The sequence below is a fragment of the Ruditapes philippinarum genome, unplaced genomic scaffold, assembly GCF_026571515.1.
Source record: "Ruditapes philippinarum isolate M1 unplaced genomic scaffold, ASM2657151v2 ctg15254_1_1_1_1, whole genome shotgun sequence".
Classification (NCBI taxonomy): Eukaryota; Metazoa; Mollusca; class Bivalvia; order Venerida; family Veneridae; genus Ruditapes; species Ruditapes philippinarum.
In genome coordinates this window covers 1-27,060 of record NW_026858174.1, presented here as the reverse complement: position 1 = coordinate 27,060, position 27,060 = coordinate 1, and the positions used below count along the sequence as shown (strand labels likewise).

Here is a 27,060-nt window from a genome sequence, read left to right as displayed (position 1 = left end):
ACCCTGTCTCTACTATATTTGCGTAATGGACTTGTCCCGAACAGTCCATTGTTATCTTAAGGGGTTTCAGTATGAAAAAAAGTTTTTATTTAGAATACAATGTACTGCAAAATCATTTTTATTCGTGGGGCACACATTTTTGTGTCTTTGATAGATAGGTTAGTCGACGAATTTAAGATCCAACGAAATTTCATTTCGTCTGCTGTAAGATTATTTTGCATCACAGTATTTACATTTTACCTTTTTTGAAAAATAGACAGTCCATGACAAAAATCTTAATGACCGAAAACCACGAAATTGCATGCCCACATAATTAAGTAAATTTACAGTAGACCGCTTGGACAGCTTTAAAAAGGCTGCTAAGGTAAAGTATTATTGCAGCTTGCATTTAAAGAGTTAAATCATTTTGACGATATGACCTTTGTAAAATGATTTTGACTGAACGAAAACCCATTGGTAAGTTAGAGTTTTGCATGTAAGATTGATCTTAAAAAACACCTAATGTATTTACTTGTTAATTCACACATAACTCTAGGTTCATATTTGAATGTGACTGTATAAAGCTGAATTAAAGCCCTTTCCGAAACTAGAAAATCCTGGTTGAAGTTTTGCATGCAGAATCATTGAAATTTAAAACAAATGACCTCCAAATTGTCTGACAAAAAACAAAACGAAGTTTACCATCTCGTTTAAAAATAATGATTACCGTAGATACGCGGCCATTAGTCGATCTCATCCATAAGTCGAGGGGTATATTATGACTTAAAAAGTTGGTATTTGCCATTGACTCTTCCATAAGTCGGGGGGAATTTTACTCCACATCTCCTTAAAGTTTTTAGGCCTTTCAAGTTGATGTAAAGAGCATTTTTATGCAGGAAAATTTATCATTATGCAGGACTGTTTTAAAGTATATATTTAAAACAAATAAAAAACCAAACCAAGCAATCAACTTTTTAAATTTTTATTTTATAATAAATATCTTTCATTGATCAAGTTAAAAAAAATCCTTTGTAAATTGTTGTTTATTTCTTGTAAATTGTTGTTTATTTCTTAAAAATATAAATTGAACACTAAAACTTTTTTATTTCATAATCAACATCTTTTATAATTTCAAACAAAGAATATCATTTATTGTTGTATGAAATGACAAATATTTAACACTTAAAACTGTTATTTTCATATAAATATTTTTTCATTTATCTGGGGGTTATGTCCACTTTGTAAAATTGAAGGTGTGAGATTTTGTCCACTCTATAAAATTTAGTGTGGGGTTGTGTCCACTCTATAAAATGTTAAGGTGTGGGGTGTTGACGTGTGAGGTTTTGTCCTACATTCTTTAGTGGGGTATACAACCTCAATTACAACATACAGGATCTGTCTTTTTAACAGTTATATTGATCAAATACAAACATGTTTTCATCGACTAGAGAATAGATATATAAGTTATCTCATCTCTATTTAAATGTAGAAGTTAAAAAAAATGACATTTACATAATGAACAAAATCAAAGAAAAGCATATTTGAAAAAGAAAATATTAGTTAATTAAAACAAGCATGAAATAGACAAGAGGATGGGTTCAGAAATCCGGTCAAATGTGTTATATATCATTGCTTTATCTTCAATAATAATTCTGAAAATATGTGCAAAAAAACTCATTTTGATTTCACATCTTGTGTCAGAAATAAATTCATTATAAGTAATAATACTACCTAAATTTCACTCATTTTACTTTAAAACCTTTAAAAAGTATATTTTAAACTGCAAATATCTCTTTATTATTTTAAATATTTTATTTTCTTTTGAAAAATGAAAGAGAAATTTATAATCTGATAAGACAAAACAAAAGAAAACAGTATCATAAATCATCAATGGAAAAAAGCCCTGGTTAAATTTTGTAAAAAAAAAATAATTGCATGCATACATTGTATAAACATATATTTTACTTGTGTGCATATATACATATCATTTAACATATAATTACAACTGTTTATGTTTTGTTATTTTCACATTGATAACCATTTCTTGGTTCTACATCATTTTATACATTTTGATAATATTGTTACTCTCTGTATTGTCGCTGTCTGTACTTAAATAAAGTGTACTGGTCTCAGCACTCCAACATACAGCTCGATGACCATCTACATTCTCCAGTATAATTGTCCTGTCTTTACAATCACCACTCACTCTATATATACATTCAGCCTTGTTATCACTCACAAAGATGGACCCGTCATCTAACAGTGAAATACCATATGGTCGCCCAGTGGTTACATATCTTCCTATCATCTCTCCCTGCCAGTTAAACCATATAACTGCATTCTTGACGCTTTCAGATACATAGATTGAATGGCTGTTTGTGGTAACATAACAAGAGTCACTGAAAATACTGTCACCATCGGAATCTTTCTCAACTGTAATTTGAATATTACCTTTCAAGTCTATGATTTGGAGTTTATCAGGAAATAAGAAGGTGACGGCAAGTTTCCCCTGATGATGGCTTATTCCATGGCACTGTCCATCTACTTTCAGTTTGTGTTTCAATGAGAAAGAGTTTGAGGAGAAGGAAATGAACTGTATTGTTTCAATGTCTGGTATTGTAACAGCAAGTGTATCTCTGGTCATTATGGTGATATCCCAGGGGTTTGATTCAAGCTGTTGTTGTTTAATTGTTCCACTGTTTGTGTCTATCATTTTAATTGATAGATTATTGTAATCTGCTACAAATAATTGGTTCTGAGGAGATACAGTTATACCAGTTATCCAGCAATCATTTTCATCTGAGGATGTTTTAACATTGATGTTTCTAGGGGTAGACATTTTCATTGGTAATGCAGACTTATTCTTTGGTTGAGCTGGTTTCTTTAGTTCCTTTTTATCAATGTTCCTAATGATTTCTCATTCTGAAGGAGTTTTTTGATTGCTGGATTTGGTTCAAAAGTGTATTCATTAACATCATTTATTGTTGGTAGTTGTTTTGTTATTTTTCATTGTGTAAAATCAGTTGTGAGCTATTTTCAATTCAGTAAACAGTTGGTCAGTTTTCTATGTTGGTGTTGAGATGTTTTAGAGTGTCAGCTGATGCTTGGAGTGATTTGTTTGATGTCATCACAGGCTGTTTCTGTTGTTTTCAACTTTTGTTGTTGTCATGTTGAATTGTTGTAGCAGCATCCTTTAACTCCTTTTCTAGTTCATCTAATCTCTTGTTTATCTCTGTCCTGAAGTTCTCTATCTCTGCGTTATAGTAATCTTTCAGAGAGTTGTGATTAGCAACTCTTTGTTTTCAAATCTATTTGGATCCGGCGAAACATTGTCTGTAATTTTATTAATATTCTTTTTAGAGTTTTCTTTGAATCAGTGCTTGTCGTAAAGTCATGTCCGATATTTCAGGTATGTAGTTTACATGGGCAGGGATGTTTGTTGGGATGTTCAAGGTCACCAATACACTACATTATTAAGTTGCCGTTCAATGGGTCATGACAATAGAACTTGATCACTCTTTTAGATATGTTTGGTACAAGTTTTTGATTAAATTACCATTCCTGTGGACCCGTAAAGTATTGATTTAGAGAATTATTTGGGTTTGTTTATGTTCGGAATGTGATCTTTATTTAAGTAGTTGGTTGGTGGCGTAAGTGATTTTCGTCGTCGTGGGTTTAAGCAAGTTTGGCATAAATGTTCCTCACAATCCACACAGTAACCAAAGGCAGGTAGTCTGATGTCATCTCTGTCACATTGTTCACAGAAAATGTCAAAATCTTCAGCACCACCGTGAGATAGTGTAGATGACAGTATTTGAGATGACTTTTTACCAGGCACAGCCATAATCACTCTGAATACAAAAATTAATTATCATTATATAATATTGAGCAGTCACCGTGAAGTCTGATCTTCTTTAATTTTAGAATAAGTTTTTAAAAATCAAGATATAATCAAAAAGATTTTTTCAATGTACTGATAAAAGCTGACTAATTATCTGACAAAAAAGTGATTCTCTCAATTGTATTATTTTTGTATTCAAATACATTTTCATATATCTGCATAACAATGGAAATTTAGTAGGGTAATGTAATCGTATGTCAGGATGGGAAAAATAAATACAACTCTTATACAGTTTTCTAAGTTTATAACAAGTATTTCGGCAACAACAGTGTTTAGTGAGTTACTAATTTTGGATTAAATACATGCAAACTTACAAGTTTGGATACCAATGACCTTTGTAAGATGTTTACTGAATTTGAACTTTGGCGGTTTTAAAACTTTATTAACATTACTTGGAGGTCAAGACCGAAGTGACAACATTGGTTGGATTCTGACTTTTATAAGGTTCTGTGTTTGAAATCCACCTATGAAACACCAGAAATCCGGAAATCCTCCAATGGACAGACGGCCGGATAATCATGGATTTCAATGGCGGCAATATTGAAATCTCATATAAAATCTTCATACGAAAATCGTTAATATACAAAAATATGTAGTGAATACTTAAGGATTTCTGACCTTAATCAATAATAAACTTTACATAAATTACTTTCTTGAATTGAATTTGACTGGAATTGATATTAACAATAAGAAATCTTCAATATAAAATATGAAGTGACAGATTTCAAAGATGTCTGTCCTTGGACGTCTGCTACACAGAAAATGTAAAGAGAAAATCAGTTTTCTGCCATAAAATAAGGTAAGTTTAACATTTTTATCAGCTTAAATTGCAAAGTCAATAAGTGTCAATACAGTGATCCTTCAGATCAATCAGGTAAGTGAATCTTTCCTTGTTGAAGCTATAGGATTTTACAATGTTACTTGGATTTCAAATTCTGTTGTACATTTCAGAATTATGCTAGAATGTCAGATCCTTACAGTAATTTAAAAAATAAACTGTTGCTATGTGAAAGACTGTCAGTTGCTTATGTTCTTGGATTAAAGCGGCCTTCAGCTTTTATTTTCTATTGGAAAAACAATTCTGTATTGTTTTAAACTATATATTTCAATAATTTTTGTCTTGGAACATATCACTGTTAAGCCTACTTCAAAGCAGCTTCCCAAGAGCTATTTATAACCAACAGTGACATTCGTTTCTCGTCAGGAAATGAATTGCCCCCTTTACTCATTGAATTATAAGGTGTGGACTAGAAGATTAGAGTATCAAGGGGTTTCCTTATTGTTTATGTATTTTTTTGTTGAAAGATTTCATTTTCCATTTAAATTCTTTTAATGTGACAATTATATGAAAGGATTTATCGAAAAACGACTAGCTTAATCTTTACAAAATCTGAAGGCAACTTTAACTTTAAAGGTTAAGAAAATTCCTTTTTTTAAATAAATTCATACATGTAGTTTAGCAGCATGTATAAACTGTTACCTTTATAAACTTTAAAAATCACTAAATATTAACTTTGTCAGAGTAAATTATCTTTCCAATCTTACCCCTGCCCATCCCCCCCCCCCTTTTTTGTCCCCCTATTATAAATTTTAAAACAAATATATTGAATAAAGTTACTTACTGTCGATTTTATCCAGCCAACAAGGTAACTGTAAATGTAGTAAATGTACAAGATTTATGTCCTTATTCAACAAATGAACTCCCTTCTATCAGATGGTATTTAAACTTTGAAAGATAAATTCATGTTTAATTTGTGATAGTCATAAGATATCCGTTGATAATTGAACATGTACACTGAAGAGCATCGCGAAACATGATAAATTATACTATTTATTGAGAACACATGATTAATGTAAAAAAATGTGTGATTTTATAATAATTTTAGAAGTAGAGCTAGTTCTTTCCTCAGTGTTAATCAATGAGCTATTGACTGCTTCAAACTGCTATAACTGTAACTATATTATTAAAGGCCTATTATGCCATTCACATGTTTTAGTGTTTTTTTTTATTTCTGAAAAGTTTTTTTTTATATTTGGTGTTCTTTTATAATTTTCAAAGAGTAACCAGTTACCAGAACTATAGTTTTGTTCTGTTGCTTTTTGGCAATTAGTACAGTTATAGTGGATTAGTATTTTGTTTGGAAGTCAAAATACTACTTTATTATCATTTGGCTAATTTTATGACAAATATCTTCACATTTAGCACTACTTTCTTTAGGTAACAAACATCTTACATGTTCTAAAACCTATTTTGAATATTATCAAAATCATTTTTGCCCTATCTAAAAAAGTAAAATATTATTTGTTTCTCAGGCCAAATGTGCTAATTGTATGCAGGAAAAATGTGAGCATTTAATGTTACATGTACACCAAATGGTTTGTCCACCAGCGCTAGGTAACTTTATAGGATGAATGTCCATATTTTTTTCTGACAGACTGTACATGTATTTGTAAAGGAAAAATTGTTTATTGTCGTGGAAGGTGGTTGCTTAAGGGGTTTTAAGTGATCAAAGAAGATCAAAGTAAAAAAATACACAGTGTATACTCAGAAATAGTGTTTGTCTGTCTGTCTGTCTGTCTGTCTTTTTTCAATTTTGTGTCCATTCTGTATGTTTTGAACTAAATGAAGGAAATTGAGTTTTACTTCTGTGAAGAATTTATAGGTGGAAAGAGAGCAGTAAAGATAATATAATATATTTTGATACACATTATAGCTGAGTGTAATGATGATGACTCAGAGATAGATGGCGCTCTTTTCTTTGCTGTATGCCGAGGTAAAGTTAGTGAGGGGATGGATTTTGCTGATGACAATGCCAGAGCTGTCATAACAGTAAGGTTTTCTTTATTATCTGCAATAACATTAATAACATTAAAAATTATATTATGTAATCTTCGGTCCAATTAGGTTCATATTTCTTGAATAAAAAGGAATAAAATAAGTCATGAGTTTGTTGCTTAAGCTACTTTGTAGGTTTTTAAATAAGGAATCATTACGTAGTTTAAACAAATTCCAGGAGCCAGGCATCCGAGAGCAGCTCCGAACTTATAATTAATTATGTGAATAAAATGATTTAAACAGTAGAGGGGCAGTCTTAATACTTTTTAACCTCAGATGTATCTGTTTATAGGTTGGAATACCATATCCTAGCTTCACTATTGGTACAGGTTTATCTGTTGACAGGTTGGTATAACGTATTTCAATATTGCTATATGTTTATCTATTTACAGGTTGGTATACCTTATCCTAGCTTTAATGTTGGTATATGTTTATCTGTTGACAGGTTGGTATACCGTATTTCAATATTGCTATATGTTTATCTATTTACAGGTTGGTATACCTTATCCTAGCTTTAATGTTGGTATATGTTTATCTATTGATAAATTGCAATACTAAGTCCTAGCTTTAATATTGGTTTATTGTTTACAGGTAGGTATACCTTATCCGAGCTTTAAAGATGTCCAGGTGAAACTTAAAAGAGAGTACAACGACAAACATAAGATTGATAGAGGACTTCTAAGTGGAGGTGACTGGTATGAAATCCAGGCATTTAGGGCCTTAAACCAGGCTCTAGGAAGGTGTATAAGACACAGGTAAGTTCATACAAACTTAATAAAATTATAATATTTAAAAATGTTTGGTAGGTATAAATATAGATTGGGATACTTTTGAAGTTTATTCAATTTTAGAAATATTAAATGTTATTTTGATTTTTCGCATTGACCTATATCTCAGTTATAAAAGAAATACTTTTATTCTCCACAGAAAATTAAAATTATGGTTGTGTTATGTAAGAATGTTTTGTTTATCTTACAGAAAAGACTGGGGAGCCTTGATCATAGTTGATGATAGATTTGTAAAAAGAACAAAAAAAATATTGCAAGAGTAAGTACAGTAAAGACTTCCTAATCCATATACTCTGTAATCTGGCATATTGTCAAGTTCAAACAATTTTCCTCTTTAAGGATTCAATTTGTTGTCTAGTCCAGATAATTTACAAAGTCCAGATTCTTGGTGTTGCCTTCTTTCTTCTAAATACAAATGATTCACAGTCCTGAAATACATTGACCATGTTACACTTATTATTGTCTCCATTATTTAGAAGACCAGGAAAAAACAAAAATTTAATGTTATTTTGTCAAGTATACAAAGATATTAAGGGGATTTTTAATCATAATTATCTAGTTACATTGTATATTTTATGTGTATTAACAGGTTTGTCAAGATGGGTAAGATCCAAGGTACAGACATTTAATGTGTTCTCCGACTTTCTCACGTCCATGTCAAACTTTACTGAGAAAATGATCAAAGAAATGCCCAAAGTTAGGTCAGTATATGTATATACCAGATTATTATATTGAACCTTTCTTGAAATAGTTTAGGATTTTAGTATTGCTGAATGTCTGTCGGACATCGTCTGTCGTCCGTCCACATTTGTTCGTTAACACTCTAGTGGTCACATTTTTGACTAAATCATCATCAAACTTTGTCAGGATGCTTGTCAAGGTAATTGCTCGCATCAGTTCGAACATGGGTCATCTCGGATAAAAAACTAGGTCACAGGAGCATAAATAGAAAAAATCTTGTTAACAGTTTATTGGCTACTGTTTTGATCCAAACATCCTGGAAATTGTTAATTTAGTTCACGTTTCATATGGATATGAAATGCTTCTGATTGAAAAAAAATTCATTTTCTTTATTTGTGGTTAATATTAAGTTTTGTTATGATTATATTTAATGTATCTGTATTTATATGCGTGCGACCAGTGCAGACTAAGATCGGCTGGCACTGATGAGTGTATGCATTGTTTACCACTTAGTAAGAAATTATTTTGAAATCTTTTTTAAAAAGATATTGAATGGTTTTTCCCAGGTTGAAAGATGGACAAGATAACGTTTGGTAAGAGAAGCTATTGTCAACTTAGTGCAATAACTGGTTAACTCCTATTAATTTTAGAAGGACAGAACTTGTTACTGAACTAATGTGACGAATTATATGCATATCATTGGTGTACATACATTGTATGTCTAAACATATCTCTATGGTGAAAAGATTTAATTGATTATTTACAGTCCAGACACATCATTTATTCCCTGTACACCATGTGACGACAGAAGAGATTCTGTTTATAAGAGACATTCACTAGATAATTCATACTTGAATACTACTATACAGGCTTCACCTTATTTCACGTAAGTATTTTGTTATGTTTGTTGTAGTTTAAGACTACGGAAGACCTTAGATGCTTCTACATCCATAATTTCAGGCAAAGTTGGATACATGAATAGAATCTAAGATCTTCTGTAAGCTAGCTAGATTGCTTCCTCACATGAAAGGATCTAACAATTCTGTTAAAATTTCATAATCACCAGGCTGAGATTGAGCTTTTAGTTATATTTAGTTTGGCCAGACTGCTTGAATATACAATACAATTTGGTAGTCTCTTACTTACGGTGTAGTAGAGAGTCACTGAGGTCAAGGTCATTCATGCTTAAAATAGATTTTTACATTTCTGCTCAAATAAAATCTTGTTTATTGACCAATTTCTTTTAATATTTGTTGGTAGATTCCTTTAACAGATTCCTTTTACCTACATTTTCGGTGGAGCAAGTGGACACTTAGGTCAAGGTCACTAGTGCCAAACTTTTAATTACTTGCTTATACAGCCTTTGAAAGTATTTTTTTGAAGATTACACAGCTTTTTAAGTTTATTATGTTATTTTATTATTATTTGTTTAGTTATTTTATTATGAATTGTTTATTTTAATTACAGAAGTCCACCATTGAGTCAGTCTCCAGATTTGCAAAATCTATTTAGAACTCCTGAAACCTCAAGCAAGAGAAGATCAATAACAAGCCCATCTGTTCCAGTGTTTCCTGGAGTTACTTCCCCTACAATACAGCAACAGGTGCTTACAGGAGTAACCTCCCTTAATATACAGCAGCATATTCTGAATGTGATTAATTCAGGGACAGGACCAAAAGATCAGCCATATTACATTATTGTAAACCAAGGGACATCGAGTGAACAAACATTTCTTATAGAACCAAACAAACATGGAGGTAAATGATCAGAAGTAAATCATTGAGTTTATTATATCATGAACTTGAATTATTGAAAATGACAAAAATTAGTTTACATTATTTGATTCCCATTAAAAATAGCAGTAATTTATCTTTGAAAATTAAACAAAGTGACAGGGTGAGCTTTTGTGATTGCTTTTCGTCCGGCGTCCGTCCGTCCGGCATCTGTCCGTCCGTAAACTTTTTCTTTAAATGACATCTCCTCATAAACCACTAAGCCAATTTCATCCAAACTTCACAGAAATGTTCCTTTGATGGTCACCTTTAAAACTTTGTTCAAAGAATTTAATTCCATGCAGAATTCTGGTTGCCATGGCAACCGAAAGAAAAAACTTAAAATATCTTTTTCTAGAAAACCGTAAGAGCTGGAGCTTAGCTATTAAGCATGAAACATCTTCTAGTGGGTGTCTACCAAGTTTATTCAAATAAAAGCCCTGGGGTCAAAATTGGCCCTGCCCTGGGAGGTCATTGATTTTCCTTATTTGTATATAGTTAAAACTAAAAAAAATCTTTTAAAAAACCAAAATAGCTAGAGCTTAGCATGTTTGTTCAAATAAAAGCCCTGGGGTCAAAATTGGCCCCACCCAAGGGGGTTATTGGTTTCTCTTTATGTGTATAGTAAAAACTATAGTAAAATCTTCTTTTAAAAAACCTTTAGAGCTAGAGCTAAGATATTTAGCATGAAACATCTTCTAATGGGTGTCTACCATTTTTGTTCAAATAAGGGCCCTGGGGTTAAAATTTGCTCTGCCCGGGGATCATTGATTTTCCTTATATGTATAAAGTAAAAAACTTAAAAAAATCTTCTGTTAAAAAACCCAAAGAGCTAGAATTTAAATATTAAGCATGAATTATCTTCTAGTGAGTGTCTACCATGTTTGTTCAAATGAAAGCCTTGGGGACAAAATTGGCCCCGCCCAGAGGTGGTCATTGTTTTTCCCTATATGTGTATAGTAAAAACTAAAAAAAAATATTCTAAGAGCTAGAGCTTAGATAGTTATCATGAAACATCTTCAAATGGATGCCTACCAAGTTTGTTCAAATAAAAGCCCTTGGGTAAAAATTGGCCCCGCCCTGGGGGCTTATATACAGGTGAGCGACCTCAGGGCCATCATGGCCCTCTTGTTTGCAAATCTTTCTGTTTAATGTGCCTCAGCTGATCTATGTAAGAAATCAAAATTTTGTGTCTTTAGAGTTTAAATAAAAGTTCTTTTTAAGTTTTTCTTTTTTTCTAGATACAAGAAAATTTTGCATAAAAATGTTATTTAGTAGTTAATGCTTCTGAAACCTTCTAGTACATGTATATACACAAGATATTTTCAGAATATTCAGATTTTTATTGAATATTTAAAAAAAACATGAATCTTATTATTTGCTGTTTTATGTGATTTAGGCAATCAGCAGATGCCCGCCCAGATGCCATCAATGGTTCCTCCGATTGTACCCTTAACACAAGCTGCAGGTCAACAAGTGGTGTTGAACATGCCTGGAACCAGTCAGCATCAAACTATTTTACTGACAATGCCCCAACTTCCGGTGCAGGGAACCAACTTGCCACAGTCTGCCACTATTCCGGGAACCAGTCTAAAATCTGATTTCAGGGGAGGTAATCAGCTGGACAAAACAAATTCCACAGATGGTATAAAATCAGAAAATGTGTCTAAAGAAGAAAAGAAAGCAGATATAGTGTTCACTCTTGGGTCAAGCACACTTAGTGCAGAAGAACAACTGAAGAAATTTGTTAGTTCAAGTCAAGCTCCACGAAATCAGGCCTACTATGTTGTTGTTAATAAAGGGGAGACAAATGAGAGGGCATTCTTTATTGAACCAAACAAAAAAGGAAAATCTAAACCTAACACGGAAAAGAAAATTGAAGCAGGTAATTACATGTAATTTGATTTTTTATGTAATATGTACACTCAAGATATCTGATTTTGTGTTATTATGAGTACTTTAAGACTGTAGGTGTGACTTTAGACATATTTTGCTGGCATGTATACCAGCAATACCTATGTTTAGTTTTGGTAATAATACACTGTTTTTTTCAAAGATTTATCTACCTGTTACAGGCAAATTTGCATTTGGATCTGTATTCTCCAGCCTCCTCTGAAAATTTGTTTTTACCGTTTTGTCTGGTAATAAATAATTGTAGCAAATGAATTTTACTCCTTTATATAGGTTCAAATATTGCAACGAAAAAAAAACTATTGTCTTTTCTGTCCTCTTAAGTTGGATAGTAAATTTGAATGTGGTTTTGGAATAAAAATATATTTAATGTCTAAACTAGACTTTTATGGATGTGTGCGCATTGTGTTTTTTTCATTTGAGATAAGTTAAAAGTCTTTGTTATGTTATTAAGGGGCGTATGTTACCTATTTTTCAAAGCTAAAACAAGTGCCACAAAGTGTAAATTCAAACACTTATTGTACAATACCTTATAAGAAATGATGATATCTTCAATATATTATTTAATTGGACTGACATGAGGTATTTGTTAACATTTGTTGATGTACTGATGTTATTTCCAGAGAAAACTGATGACAGACTAGTTAAAACACTAGATCCAGTCAAAACAGAGCGGGACAAAAAACCAGTCAAAGTAGAACAGGAAGTGGTAGTGCCTGATTCTTCTACAGGAGATCCAGAAACTCAGAACAAGTTCCTAAAATTTTGCCAGCTTCCAAAAACCCCAGCTAAAGTCCCAGTGGCAGCTGTTACACCTCAGAGACAATCTGAACAGGTTTTTAATTAATCACATGAATGAATTCCAGAAATATTTAGATCAAATGAATTTTGAATATGTAAGAGCTTTTTCTGCTGAAAAATTAAAAGCTGCAGATCAAATATCAAATTGTCATACATATATTACGTTTAGATTTGTTGCAATGATTTACTTACACTTATCTCTATGAAGTATAATTGACTGATTATGAAAAATACTGAGGATAACAACATTGTGGTGTTGTTTTTGTCTCATACAATATTAACTAATCATGACTCTTAAAGCAATGCAAGATTGATGGTTCTACTCAGCTTTTGTGTTCCTCCTGTTGTAGACAAAAAATTACTACATTACATAAAGCCTAATAAAAATGAATGAAAGTGTTAGGCCTAGAAATAAATGTATAGATTGTAGTGGTTAAAGGGCTCCTTTTATATATCGCCATTCCTGTCTGTCAATAAACATTAATGCTTGCATAAAATATAAAAACACACAGGTGTACATACTGCCCCACTGTTGTGGTGCTCTTGTTAACAGCAGGATTATACCCTTGAAGACTGTTAAATAATATTTTTATTCTGTGTGTAAGAGGATTTATCAAAAGAAAAACATGTCAATTTTTGTTAAGATAGTGTTACTGTTTTTAGGAAATCAAAACAGAAACTATTGACTCTGTGAAAATAGAGCCAGGTAGTCTCCCACAAACTATGTCAAAAACTTCACACAATCCTCAAACTACATCAACATCTAGACAGGTACAGCCTGCATGTACATCACCTGTACTCTTTGAAGATGGCCAGACTGATGGACCAGCTCCTGACAGTGTAATTAAAATAAATAACCTTGCTGAATTAGATAAAGAACATAGCATGAAGAAGAAACCAATTTTCAAAAAAAAGGATTCGCTTTCTACAAAAACACTAAAATCTCAGATTGACGACTGTAAGGGAACATCAAAAGATGGAGATAGTAATATTGATGGAGAAATTAATATTAATGAAGTAAATGATGTTAAAAAGATAATGCTGATGATTTTAAAGAAGAGAGTAAAGGTGGAGGAAGGATTAAGTCTACAACAAGAGGGAAGGTAGATATGTCAGTGGTAGATAAAGTTAAACAGGGTAGAAAGAAGTCAGGTGATGTTCTACAAGAAACAAAAGATAAAAAGAATGTTGTTGAGGAATTATTAGATGGAGAATCGGCTTCAGGTGATTATTTTATTCATGTTTTTATTTTACATGTATATAAATCTTAAATCACTAAATTTCATACAAAATGTTTGAAATATTGAAATAATCTTTTAGGAAAGCTATCTAGAATCAACATTATTGTACATATACATTGCCCTTAAAATAAAAAGGCAAAAGTACCAATGTTCTTTGTTCTTAAAGGAACTCCACTGAGTTTCAAATGCCTAAAAACATTAAATTTTTAATATGTTTTTCAGTTTGAACAGTTGTAGACAATAATGTTGTGTAAAGTCATGTTACAGGGCAGTGATTTTTCAACTTTATAACAGTAGCTTATACAAGGCCTTTTTCCAAAGGAAGTTTTTCTTTGATCCAAAATCTCTACTTAAACCAACCTCTTTACTTCCCAAATTAGCAATTTTAGTGATAATTTTCCCCAAAATCAAGATACGGATGCCTCTTCCCAATTATATGAGAAAAAACTATTGCATGGTGAGAAAAATGTGCAACTAGAAAGGGACCTTCAGAATACCACTCTGCTGCTTTACCAACTGAGCTATCCAGCCGCTTGCACATCTTTTCCCATAGATAGTGAACTGTTTTGAGCTGCGAAGGTTGGTTAGAACAATGTCCTGGTACAAAGTAGCATAATTGATATAAAATGTGAAATTTTCCAAAAGAAATTAGCTATGCTTATGGTCTTCATCAACATTGTTCTTCTCTTATTGTTACATATATTTTGCAATTGTTTGTCTTTATAAAGGTAATGATGTGAATTCGGATGAGGAGTTTCTCAATACCAGAAGACGTGGGTGGAAGGAAACGTAAATCAACAAGTAAATTTCAAGAGTGGTCAAAGCGGTCCAGAAAAGGTGTCACATACGATGATAATGAAAACACTGATGAAAAAGAAAATAAGGTAAAATTCTTAATGCATGAAGATATAATAGTAAATTCTTTACTTTCACTTAATGAATAACTTTATAAAGTAGATATTTCTGTGTGTCAAAAAGCTAGCGAATTAAAAATTCAAGAATTTTCGCGTGTGGAAATATTAGCGAATCGTGCAAGTGTAGCATTTTATGACAGGTTGATTGATATTTATGCTAGAGTAAATTTGAGCGATTTTTCGTCAATTCGCAAAATTCGCCAATATTTCCATCTAGCTAACTTTACCACTTATACAGTACATGTCAAGTAGTGTGTAGAAGAGGGGAAGATTGTCACTTGCAGTGGTTGATTTGTTGCTTAGAATTTTGCCAGGTGAAGTTTTTTCGTGTGAAAAAGAAGTCTCTTTTCATCTAGCATGCTGAAGGTCTTCTTTCTCTACTATTACTGACTGGTGCCCTAATAAACAATAAAGCACATAGGTGTGTCTAGGGGCTTCTGCAATTAAAAATGGTTAAAAGAGCCCAAGGAAGTGAATAGTGCATAAAGAGATATTTTCCTTTTCCTACCTCTACCTGCAGAAGAAGAAGAATACATTTGTATTTTTAAAAAAAGCCAAACAACCTTCTATATGTTAAATTAACGTTTTATAACAGTTTTTCTATTGCTATAAATTTTGTGCTTCATTTCCTATCTTTCAGGCCAGAAACCAGTGTTTATCATGCATAAAATGTGGTAAACAGTTGTTACCACTAGGTCAATATGAGAAGCAGAAAAAACATCCAGAATTTTTGTCTTGTGTTTTCAAGAAGAACACAGAGCTGATATATTTTCCCAACATGAAGACCAAGGATTGCCAATTACAAACAGTTGATTCTGAAACAAATAACAAAGGTTATTAACGTGTATTTGCTTGTCTAATTAATTATAAAAAGTAACCTTGCATTTGAATTTTAAACTGTTCTTCGAATGAAAAGGATTTTTCAAATACCTTTATTGTTGAAGTTTGAACACAGAGAAGATTGAACACAACTGTAAGGGTCTCCGTTGTGGTTGAGGTCATTGACATCAAAGTGCTTTCCATTCGCGCCAAAGGGTTCAAATACAGACTTAAGATTCTTTGTGAGGAAGCTATCCAGCTATCTTACGAGACTTAAGTTTCTATTTACAAAACAAACCAGTTCTGCTGAATCAGAAAACAACATTTAATATTCTTATTTCCCAAAGCTAGTCTTTACTATCAAAATTTACTGTATACATATTTTTGTTTTGCAGGTTTATTGTTGAACAGTGTATATGACGAGACATTAGGATGTTGTATACAGTATTTACAATGTAGACAATGTAAGAATGATACAGTGATTGGAGCTAGAGTTCTGCTGGCAGATTCTTCCTCGCAATATACAGCTGGACAGGTACTTGTCTTTTTTATATCAAAATTAAAAACAAAATCCTCACTGGGCAAAATCTTGTTTTTTTGACAACATTCTTTATAATTTTATACCTTTTTAGTTTAAGTGTGATACGAATTGACATAGATCTAATGTTTGGAAGTTATTGAGATAGCCGATGGAGTGCCGGTGGTGGTTCTACTTATGTGCCTGTTTTAATTTTTTGTTGGGAAAAGAAAGCCCCGGAAGGGGATGCCCCGAGGGCTTTTCCCCCACCAGTAAAAACTGGAAAATTCCATGACCCCAAAGTGGTTTTGGGGCCCCAAATTAAAAAAAAACCCAAAAAAACAACCCCAAAACAAAAACCCAAAGCCGCAAAAATTATTAAATATTTAAGGGTTAAAAGGGTTTTTCTAGTCCCCAGTGGAAAAAGTACACCCCACATCCCCCATCTTTTTAAGGGAAAGTGAAAAGTTCTAAAATTGTGTGCCCTTTTTTTGGCCTGAAATAAAAGTACAAAAGGGGCCCCCTAAGGTCTTTTCCCCCTTTTTAAGGGTTTTTTTCCTTTTTTTTATATTTTAAACTTAAAAAAGAAACCTTAAAACCTGAAAAAAAAGTGTTTCACTTAAAAAACCAAAATTAAAACCAAAAAAAAGACTGTCCTTTTTATGTTTTTTAAAAAAATTTTTAAAAAATAAAAACAAAATTAAATTTTAATTATAACTTTATTATTTTTAGAAAATTTGGGTTCCCGGGGGCATTTAAGGGGGCTAAAGGGTTTTAAAGTTAAAGAAATTAAACCCCTTTCCAAATTAAATCTTTTCTTTTTGGGCCCGCTGGTGGCCTTTCTATTTTTCCCGACAAAAAAAGGACTATGATTTTTTGGAAAAAAAGTCCGGGAAATTTTTCTGCCCCTTAAAACTTTTTTAAAATTGGCCCAGTTTTCCCTTGGTTTCCTTAAATTTTGTGTTTAAAAGAAAATTTTTTAAAAACCTTTTTTTTTTAAACTAGAACTGACTTTTTAGGGCCACTTTTTTACAAATATTTTTAAAATCCCCGCCGTTTTAATTTTTTATCTTATTTTTAAAAAACATTTCCCTTTTTAAAACCAGACGGTGGGCTACTTGCAAAATCTTGTTTGGCATTCAAGGAGTTTAAGGGGTTATTATTGAAACCCATTTATAACATAATCTCAGTAAAAAAAACTCTTTTGATATTTAATTTTATCACATATTGAGCATGTCATTAAGAAAATTTGATAATTATTATTCCATTGCATGTTTAATATACTATTCATGATATTATTTTAAACTTAAAGTTTTTTTAATACCCCCTCGAATTGTTTGTGAAGATGTAGTTTTGGTTTTCTTTTTTAAAAAACCCGTGGGTTCACTCCGGGAATCATACTTGCAAAGTTTGCCAAATTTTTATTTAAAAAGTTCTTTGTAAATAAATGAATATACCCATTATATTGAAAATACAGCATGTGCATTATTGGTTGTTTTATGAAGTATTTTTAGTAGTTATTGGTCCTAACTTGATTGAAAATAGAGAGAGAGATAATCAGGACAATATCAAATATTTAAAAGTTAAGAAAATGTCATAAGTTCCTTTGTTGTAAGTTAGACATAGCAATATTTTAGACCAACACTTTTTTAAAACATCTTTAATTGGCGATATCAGCTATATTGATTTGCAGGTTTTGTTCTTATTATAAATCATGAAATATTTTTATTAGAGTTGAAGACCTGTTTAGTATATTCCAGGTGTACGTTAATATACCGTACCTGTTATAATAATACAATAAACATGTTCATGAGTAAATAGAGAATATTTAAGTTTTTTCCCCTATAAATACAGGATTTATTTTCATGAATGTGTAGTTGAAACAGGAAAAAAAGTTTTTTTTCTTTAATGATTGTGAATGCTAAAATATATTCTGTGTAGCATTCACCTGTGTATAGTTGTTTTAATGAGCATTTACACTAATTTACCTCCTGGAAAAAAATATAATATATTTCTATGTTATATTTTTTTAAATGTTGTTCTCTCATCCGATGTCTTAATCACATTTTGAATAAATTGATATATTTTTATCAAATCATCATTTATACTGTGTATACCTTATGCCATAAGGAATATTAAAGAACAGTTACTTCAAATCTAGTGTACATTTAGTAAGGGAAGCGACCCTTGTTTGTAAGGCCAACATATATTTTTGAAGGTGCATACGTGAAAGATATTTGTAATCTGAGGATTTGTGTCGTTTTCTGTGTAGTTGTTATATCAACGGTGGACTTTTTTTACTTTTTCGAAAAGCAAACAAATAAATGGTTTCAACAAATCTTTGCAAAAAAAACAAATTCTTTTTGTGTTGCCTATACAACAGAGTGGCAACAAAGGGATCACTTCTCCGTCGCCTGTCCGTTCGTCTGTATGTCCGTAAAACATGTAGATACAATGGAAACAATAGGTAACAGTAAATTTTCTTGAATACAAAGCATTCAGTTAGCTCTAACGTGTCTTCTTTTTCTCTTACATAACTAAACGAAACCGAGAGTGAACAAAAGAGTAGTCAGTTAAATATCAAAATTTGAGGACGTCTGTCTGTCCGTCCATCACAAAACTTGTCCGGACTACCTTTCAAAAACTGCTGCTGCAATTTAATCCAGACTTACTTAGTGCATGACTTTGTTATAGTAAATTATGTTTCAATTACATAAAGTTTTAGTTGGATGATGTTAAAAAATATTTGAACCCAGTCGGGTTAAGGTCTCTATAAACCCTTCTCTATATTATATTGCTACTTTGGCAAAATTAAGGTAGAAATAAACTGTAAATGCTTACTTTAGTGTTATTCATTACCTTTTTGAAACAGATGCTGTCAGACCATTTGGGATACATGTATTTTGTGCACATAAAATTAGGTTCATTGGCTAGACGAGGGGCAGCCGAATAGGAAGTTTAAAATCATTGGAAAAATTTGAGCAGCATTTAAGGGTAAACATTTGCATTTTTGCCTATGGAACTGTCAGTTCTTTTGCCAAAAATAAATTAATATATAAATACATTGACAGTTCAACTTTATATATTTAAGACAGTTTTGTTTAGTTTCATAACTTAATACAATGTATTTTGCCACTGCTTTTTGCTGAGTAGGTCTCCAAAAAGACACAATTTGCTTATGTATTTTAAAATCTTCACAAGTTTGGTGAATTAATGCCCTTATTGTTGCTATTGAAGTATGAAATGCTATCATGACTTTTGTGTCATTTTGTCTTAACAACCAAATAAGATAAAGAGACATCGTGCTGTGTTTGATGTCAAGTTGAGCTGAATTAACAATATATTGTGATTGTTTGACAGTTATTATAACTAATGATCGATTCAGACAAATAATTAGAATAAAATATATTAACTGCCTTAAATATAAAGACTGTCCTACTTCTTACACCACTCGGATGTAACCGATAAATCCTGAAGGATATTTATAGCCATTCCTTTAGGTAACTGTTTACTCATGTGAAGTAAAATATAAACAGTATATAAACTTTGAGCTAAATGATTTTTTTTACATGCACACTCAACATTTTCACTTAAATGACTTAATGCCTTAAAACATGACAGAGGTGCGTCCATGGCCGAGTGGACAAGGTTGTTGACTTGCCCCTCACTGCTGTGGTTTCGAATCTTAAGAAGGACTTCGGGTTTTTGTCATTTCAGGAAGCTATCCAGCTACGGAGCATCGGTGGTTCTACTCGGGTGCCAAATCATGCTTGAATAATACACAGAGTGGCACCTGGGGTCTTCCTCCACTAATAAAGTTGGAAATTGACATATACTTTGTTGGTGCAATGTCATACAAAAACAAAACAAAATTCAATGTAAATATATGTTTATTATTTCATAGAAAGTTCCACATGGTGCCTGTGTTTCCTGCCGTCCTACAGAACACTGTAGATTTTTTTTTTTTCATGCAAAACACACGTTAGTGAATAATTGTTGAATATTCGTTCTGTATGGAATTAATGATCTGTGAAATTTGATTCTATAAAGTTTGTATTATGTGAATTTGCTAATTGTGGATTTTAAAGTCGTGTTAACTGTGAAATTAAAGATCCTGTATGTTTTGTGATTGATATTGTTACTGTGTGTATACCACACTTGCAAAAAAATATATATGTATATCAGTATGCAAATAAAACAATTTTCAAACATCGAAGAATACGTAAAATGTGTACTGCAAATATTTGTGCACATTATTTTTAATAAATAAATTATATGCATTCATTTCTTATTCGAAAATTTGACTTAGAACTTATAGAAAAAATATTTTTAATTACTTCCCTTTATTTACATGAAATGTTAAATTCGGTAATATTTTTTGTAAATAATGCTTATTGGAACTTAAAATATGTTAATTTGAGCATCATTTTTATGAAATAAAACCATGAAAAAAAATGTGTTACAGGATCTTTAATGATTGTGAAATGTTTTATTTTTGGTGTGAAATTATTTATATTTGAAATTTTTCTTGTTCCTTTCATTTCATAGAAAACTTCTTTTATTCAACATCAGAAGCTGGGGCGTCCGTGGCCGAGTGGTTAAGGTCGATGACTTCAAACCACTTGCCCCTCACCGCTGTGGGTTCGAATCACGACAGGGACTTTGGATTCTTTCATGTGAGGAAGCTATCCAGCTAGCTTACGGAACGTCGGTTGTTCTACTCAGGCGCCTGTTCGTGTCTGAAATAATGCACGGAGGGGCACCTGAGCTATTCCTCTACCAGTAAAGCTGGAGCGTCGCCAAATGACCTATACTGTGTCGGTGTGACATGAAACCCAAACAAACATCGGAAACTTAGTCAATAAAGAAAATGTTGTTATATCATCAATATTTTTCTGTCAATCAATTCTCGATACAAATTTGAAAAATTGGATAATTTTTATTAATTAAATGTATAGAAATAATGAAAATTAACAAAACATATTTACAGAAGCAGGTGGTCCATGTCTAAAACTATGCTTTGTTAAATAATGTACAAATGTGAAATCAGTGATGACAGATGTTAATCAAAGCACAGAAGCACAGAAGGCGCTGAATTTGTTTGGGACTCAGAATGTCAGAAAGGTTAAGGTTATGAGATTAAAACCAATTTGTTTGTAAAATGTCACCAAATTATGTTTCCAGTGTTATAACTATAGTAAATTGGCTATAAGACTAATTGCAACCCTGAATTCAGTTCAATCAATAAATAAAAACAACAACACGAGTTGCCTCAACTGGGATTTGAGCTCCGGACCTCTCGCTTCTAAAGTGAGCGTGTAAACCCCTCGCCACGGGGAGGTATAAGATAACAGCCTTAAGAATACCATATTATTCTTATTAGAGTTTGTGACCCTTATTTATTTCGATATATTTTGTTCACGGTAAACCTGTTGTTTGACACTGAAGTAAATAATCATGGAGCTGAATAGAAACATGTATATCTATAGGAATTACACCATATTAGAAATCTTCGACCAGTCGGGAACTATTCTTTCGTTACGAAAATTAATGCGCCTGTCATTTGACAATCTTTACGCAGTAATCTCCCCTTAATTTTTCGGCGTTAATGTACATATGAAGGGAAGTAACCGTTTCGAGGAGTTTGGACTACTTTCGGCATTTGCAAATAAGAACATCAGGGTCTGAAATTTCGCTACCATTATTTGTTTGGTCTGACGACCCAAACAAAAAAAATTGTTGGAGGAGGGGAAATCATCATGGGCGTTTATAAACAAGACACACTATAATTGTATGAATAGAACATGTATTTTAATGAAATCATTTAAACAGGCATCAAAGCGAATCATAGACAAGTCATTGTAATTAATTATATATAATGATTTACTGTCAATATTTGAAATCTGATAACGATATATTGTACAAATGTTTTGCACTGAATCAATGACAACTTACGTAGCATTCTTGTAAAAGATTTGTTTAACTGATCATAAAAGAGCTGGTCTGCGTTTCACAGAAAGTCCTAAGTGTACCTTAGGACTTATGTCAAACTATAGGACTTATTTAAAACTTTTTAAATAAATATTTTTTTTTACTTTTATCTAAGTCATTCTCCAGAGAATAGTTAAAAATACAATGCCATGCTTTTCAATTTTCTATGTGTAAAAGTTTATCAGCATTTGTGCATAGCTATTTAGAAATAATTGAAAAGTCTTAACATAGGAGTCACAAGTAAGGCCATTTTCTTTCTCAGTTTTGGTCTTGAGACATATTTTAGACTAAGGACTTTCCATGAAACGCAGCCGTTTAAATTTACAGCTTACAGGATCATGGAATAAGATGTCAACTCGTAAACTTGTAATGTTAGAACCTAGAGCAGCTGATAGGGAAGATTTTGATGGCATGATGAAAGCGTTCTACGAGGTTGTCAAGGGAGATCTATATAATCCTTATCTGGATGAAGGTAATTTGACCCTGTCTCTACTATATTTGTGTAATGGACTTGTCCTGTTGGAAACTTTTAGAACAGTCCATTGTTATCTTAAGGGGTTTCAGTATGAAAAACGTTTTTACTTAGAATACAATGTACTGGTAAATCATTATTATTCGTGGGGCACTAATTTTTTGTGTCTTTTGTGGATAGATTAGACGACAAATTTAAGATCCAACGAAATTTTATTTCGTCTGCTGTACGCTTATTTTGCATCACATTATTTACATTTTATCTTTGGGGAAAAAAGAATTTAAGAATTCACAAAAATCTTCTAAATGACCAAAAACCACAAAATTTCAGGCCCACAAAATTAAGTAAATTTACAGTAGACTGCACTGGTTGCTTAGGTAATGTATTATTGCAGCTTGCATGTGAAGAGTTAAGTCATTTCGACGATATGACCTTTCTAAAATGATTTTGACTGAACGAAAACTTTGCATGTAAGATTGATCCTAAAAACCAGTTAATGTATTTACTTGTTAATTCACACATGACTTCAGGTTCATATTTGAATGTGACTGTTTTAGAACAATTAATAAAGCAGAATTATAGCCTCTTTCTGAAACTAGAAAACTCCTGGTTGAAGTTTTGCATGCAATGTCATTGAAATTTAAAACAAATGACCTCCAAATTGTCAAAAAAACAAAACTAAACAAAGTTTACCACCTTGTCTACCATAGATACGCGGCCATAAGTCGGGTATATTATGACTTAAAAAGTTGGTATTTTGCCTTGACTCTTCCATAAGTCGGGGTAATTTTACTCCACATTTCTTCAAAGTTTTTAGGCCTTTGAAGTTGATGTAAAGGGCATTTTTATGCGGGAAAATTTATTATTACGCAGGACTGTTTCAAAGTATATATTTAAAACAAATAAAAACCAAACAGTCAACTCTATAAATTTTTATTTCATAATAAATATCTTTTATTGATCAAATTAAAAAATCATTTGTTGTTTATTTCTTAAAAATATAAAACATTTAACACTAAAACTTTTTTATTTCATAATCAACATCTTTTATGGTTTCAAACACAAAATATCATTTAGTGTTGTATGAAATAACAAAATATTTAACACTTAAAACTGTTATTTTCATATAAATATTTTTCATTGATCTAGGGGTTATGTCCACTTTGTAAAATTGAAGGTGTAGGGTTTTGTCCACTTTGTAAAATTGAAGGTGTGGGTTTTTGTCCACTCTATAAAATTAAGTGTGGGGTTGTGTCCACTCTAAAAAAATTTTGAGGTATGTGGTGTTGATGTGTGGGGTTTTGTCCTGCATTCTTTAGTGGGGTATACAACCTCAATTACAACATACAGGATCTGTCTTTCAAATATATTTATATTGATCAAATATAAACATGTTTTCATCAACTACAGAATAGATATATTTATAAGTTATGCCATCTCTATTTAAATGTAGAAGTTGAAAAAAGGACATTTATATAATGAACAAAATCAAAGAAAAGCATATTTGAAAAAGAAAATATAAGTTAATTAAAACCAGCATGAAATAGAAAAGAGGATGGGTTCAGAAATCCGGTCAAATTTGTTATATATCATTGCTTTATCTTCAATAATAATTCTGAACATATGTGCCAAAAAAAACTCATTTTGATTTAACATCTTGTGTCAGAAATAAATTCATTTTAAGTTATAATACTACCTAAATTTCACTCATTTTACTTTAAAACCTTTAAAAAGTATATTTTAAACTGCAAATATCTCTTAATTATTTTAAATATTTTATTTTCTTTTGAAAAATGAAAGAGAAATTTATAATCTGACAAGACAAAACAAAAGAAAACAGTATCATTAATCATCAATGGAAAAGTCCCCCTCTCCAACCCTGGTTTAATTTTGTAAAAAAAAATGATTGCATGCATATAAACATATGTTTTACTAGTTTGCATATATACATAGATCAACAAAAATGAAACAATATTGTATACCATTATTATTATAATGTTGCTAATTATTTCTCTGAAATCTTAAATTTTGTGATCATGAATGCTGGTTGATTGATGTACTTCCTTAATAGTAGTGTCTTGTCTATCCTTTAATGCATCAGTTGTCATTTCTTGGTTTTACACCATTTTATACAGTTTTATATCATTGTCCTTCTTTGTACCTGTATATGTACTTACACATAGCGTTCTGGTCTCATCACACCAACATACAGCTTGAAGACCCTCTACATTCTCCAGTACAGTTGTCCTGTCTTTACAGTTACCACTAACTCTATATATACATTTATTCCCGCCATCACTCACAAACAAGGACCCGTCATCTAACAGTGAAATGCCCCTTGGACTTCCAATGACTACATTCCTTCCTATCATCTCTCCCTGCCAATTAAACCATATAACTGCATTTTTGCCTGTATCAGATACATAGATTGAATGGCTGTTTGTGGTGACATAACAAGGGTAACTGAAAATACTGTCACCATTGGAATCTTTCTCAACTGTAATTTTAATATTACCTTTCAAGTCAATGATTTGGAGTTTATCAGGAGATAAAAAGGTGACTGCAAGTTTCCCCTGATGATGGCTTATTCCACGGCACTCTCCATCTACTTTCAGTTTGTTTTTCAATGAGAGAGAGTTTGAGGAGAAGGAAATGAACTGTATTGTATTAATGACTTGTAATGTAACAGCAAGTGTATCTCTGGTCACCATGGTGATATCCCAGGGGTTTGATTCAAGCTGTAGTTGTTTGATTGCTCCACTTTTTATGTCTATCATTTTAATTGATTTATTATTGTAATCTGCTACAAATAATTGGTTCTGAGGAGAGACAGTTATACCAGTAATCCAGCAATCATCTTTATCTGAGGATGTTTTAGCATTGATGTTTCTAGGGGTAGACATTTTCATTTGTAATGCAGCCTTATCCTTTGGTTGGGGTGGTTTCTTTAGTTCCTTTTTTATCAATGTTCCCAATGATTTCTCATTCTGAAGGAGTTTTTTGATTGCTGGATTGGATTCAAAAGTGTATTCATCAACATCATTGGTTGTTGGTAGTTGTGTTGTTATATTTTCATTGTGTAATATCAGTTGCTGAGCTATTTTCAATTCAGTAAATAGTTGGTCAGTTTTCTTGTTGGTGTTGAGATGTTTTAGAGTATCAGTTGATGCTTGGAGTGATTTGATGATGTCATTACACACTGTTTCTGTTGTTTTGAACTTTTTGTTGTTGGTATGTTGAATTGTTGTAGCAATATTCTTTACTTCTTTTTCTAGTTCATCTAATCTCTTGTTTATCTCTTCTCTAAAGTTTTCTATTTCTACTATAGCATCTTTAAGAGAAATTGTTGATATGTCAACTCTTTGTTTTGAATCTTTTGTAATCTGGCAACATTTGTCTGTTAATTTGTCAATATCTTTAAGAGTTTCTTTGAACTCCATGCTGTTTAAAAACTGTCGTGATATATCAGGTATGTAGTCTACATTGCAGGATGTGGTTGGGTGTTCAAGGATCACACAAACACTACATATAAGTGTATTATGGTTATGACAGTAAAACTTGATCACTTCTTTGATATGTTTGGTACAAGGCTTTGATAAATCACCACTTTTTTTACCTGAAGTAGATGTTATTGACTTACTGAGGTTTTGTGTATGTGGCATGTGATCTTTATCTAGAAGTTGGTGATGGCGTAGTGGTTTTGGTCGTCTGTGAGTGTTAAAGCAAGATTGACATAAATGTTCCTCACAATCCACACAATAACCAAAGGCAGGTAGTCTGATGTCATCTCTGTCACATATTTTACAGAATATGTCAAAATCTTCAGCACCACCTCGAGATAGTGAAGATGACAGTTTCTGAGATGCCTTTTTACCAGGCACAGCCATAATGTAACCTAGAATAGAAAATAGTAGATTCTAGAAGTGTTCAATGGTGGCTTTATGTTCATAACGCATAACAAAACTTGAAAGAAAATAATTTTCTATCTAATTCTTGCTGTAAATACATTTTATTTTGTGGACATGAAAATGTTTTTTTTTAATTGAACAAAATGACTTTTCTTACAATTTATTTTCCAAATGTCATGATTGTACTTTTACTTTGTGAAAAGCTTTTTAAGCTAAGGATACCGATTCCCTAAAAAGAAATCAATATTATACCATACCGGTAACCTGCTTAATGTCTCAAATTGACTTGTCTAGCTTCCATTTTGGGAGTTGTCCATTTTCAATATTTGGGGTATCAAGATTTAAAAAGGTCAGTTTTAGCCCAGTAGCAAAGCTGTTTGTTTCAGCTCTGGTACAATTGGACCATTTTAATGGCTTCTGTGACTTTTAAAGGGTAAACAAATCGCTGTTGACACGCCAAATCCAACAAAGAAAAAAAATCCAGTTTGAGTTGTGGTGGGACACAGAAAATGTCTCTCAAGGTTATTCC

At 32.0% G+C, this 27,060-nt stretch overlaps 4 protein-coding genes across 4 annotated transcripts; 2 read left to right on the top strand and 2 right to left on the bottom strand.

The window, feature by feature from the left end:
• Positions 1-2,029: 2,029 nt before the first annotated feature.
• On the bottom strand, positions 2,030-2,818 carry LOC132752403 (uncharacterized). The gene has a single exon (XM_060742724.1). It carries the CDS (start codon positions 2,816-2,818, stop codon positions 2,030-2,032), a length of 789 nt encoding a protein of 262 aa, XP_060598707.1.
• Positions 2,819-5,917: 3,099 nt separating this feature from the next.
• On the top strand, positions 5,918-13,776 carry LOC132752402 (uncharacterized). Its single transcript, XM_060742723.1, has 9 exons — positions 5,918-6,710; positions 7,308-7,471; positions 7,695-7,763; positions 7,981-8,205; positions 8,952-9,071; positions 9,653-9,942; positions 11,357-11,842; positions 12,492-12,703; positions 13,333-13,776. The coding sequence occupies exons 1-9, from the start codon at positions 6,672-6,674 to the stop codon at positions 13,774-13,776; spliced, it is 2,049 nt and encodes a 682-aa protein (XP_060598706.1). The 5' UTR covers positions 5,918-6,671.
• On the top strand, positions 13,666-23,260 carry LOC132752407 (uncharacterized). Its single transcript, XM_060742727.1, has 6 exons — positions 13,666-13,893; positions 14,639-14,794; positions 15,465-15,657; positions 16,039-16,178; positions 22,479-22,623; positions 23,154-23,260. Exons 2-6 carry the CDS (start codon positions 14,657-14,659, stop codon positions 23,258-23,260), a joined length of 723 nt encoding a protein of 240 aa, XP_060598710.1. The 5' UTR covers positions 13,666-13,893; positions 14,639-14,656.
• Positions 23,261-23,552: 292 nt separating this feature from the next.
• LOC132752406 (E3 ubiquitin-protein ligase TRIM71-like) lies at positions 23,553-26,513 on the bottom strand. Its single transcript, XM_060742726.1, has one exon. It carries the CDS (start codon positions 26,508-26,510, stop codon positions 24,741-24,743), a length of 1,770 nt encoding a protein of 589 aa, XP_060598709.1. The 5' UTR covers positions 26,511-26,513; the 3' UTR covers positions 23,553-24,740.
• Positions 26,514-27,060: the final 547 nt, after the last annotated feature.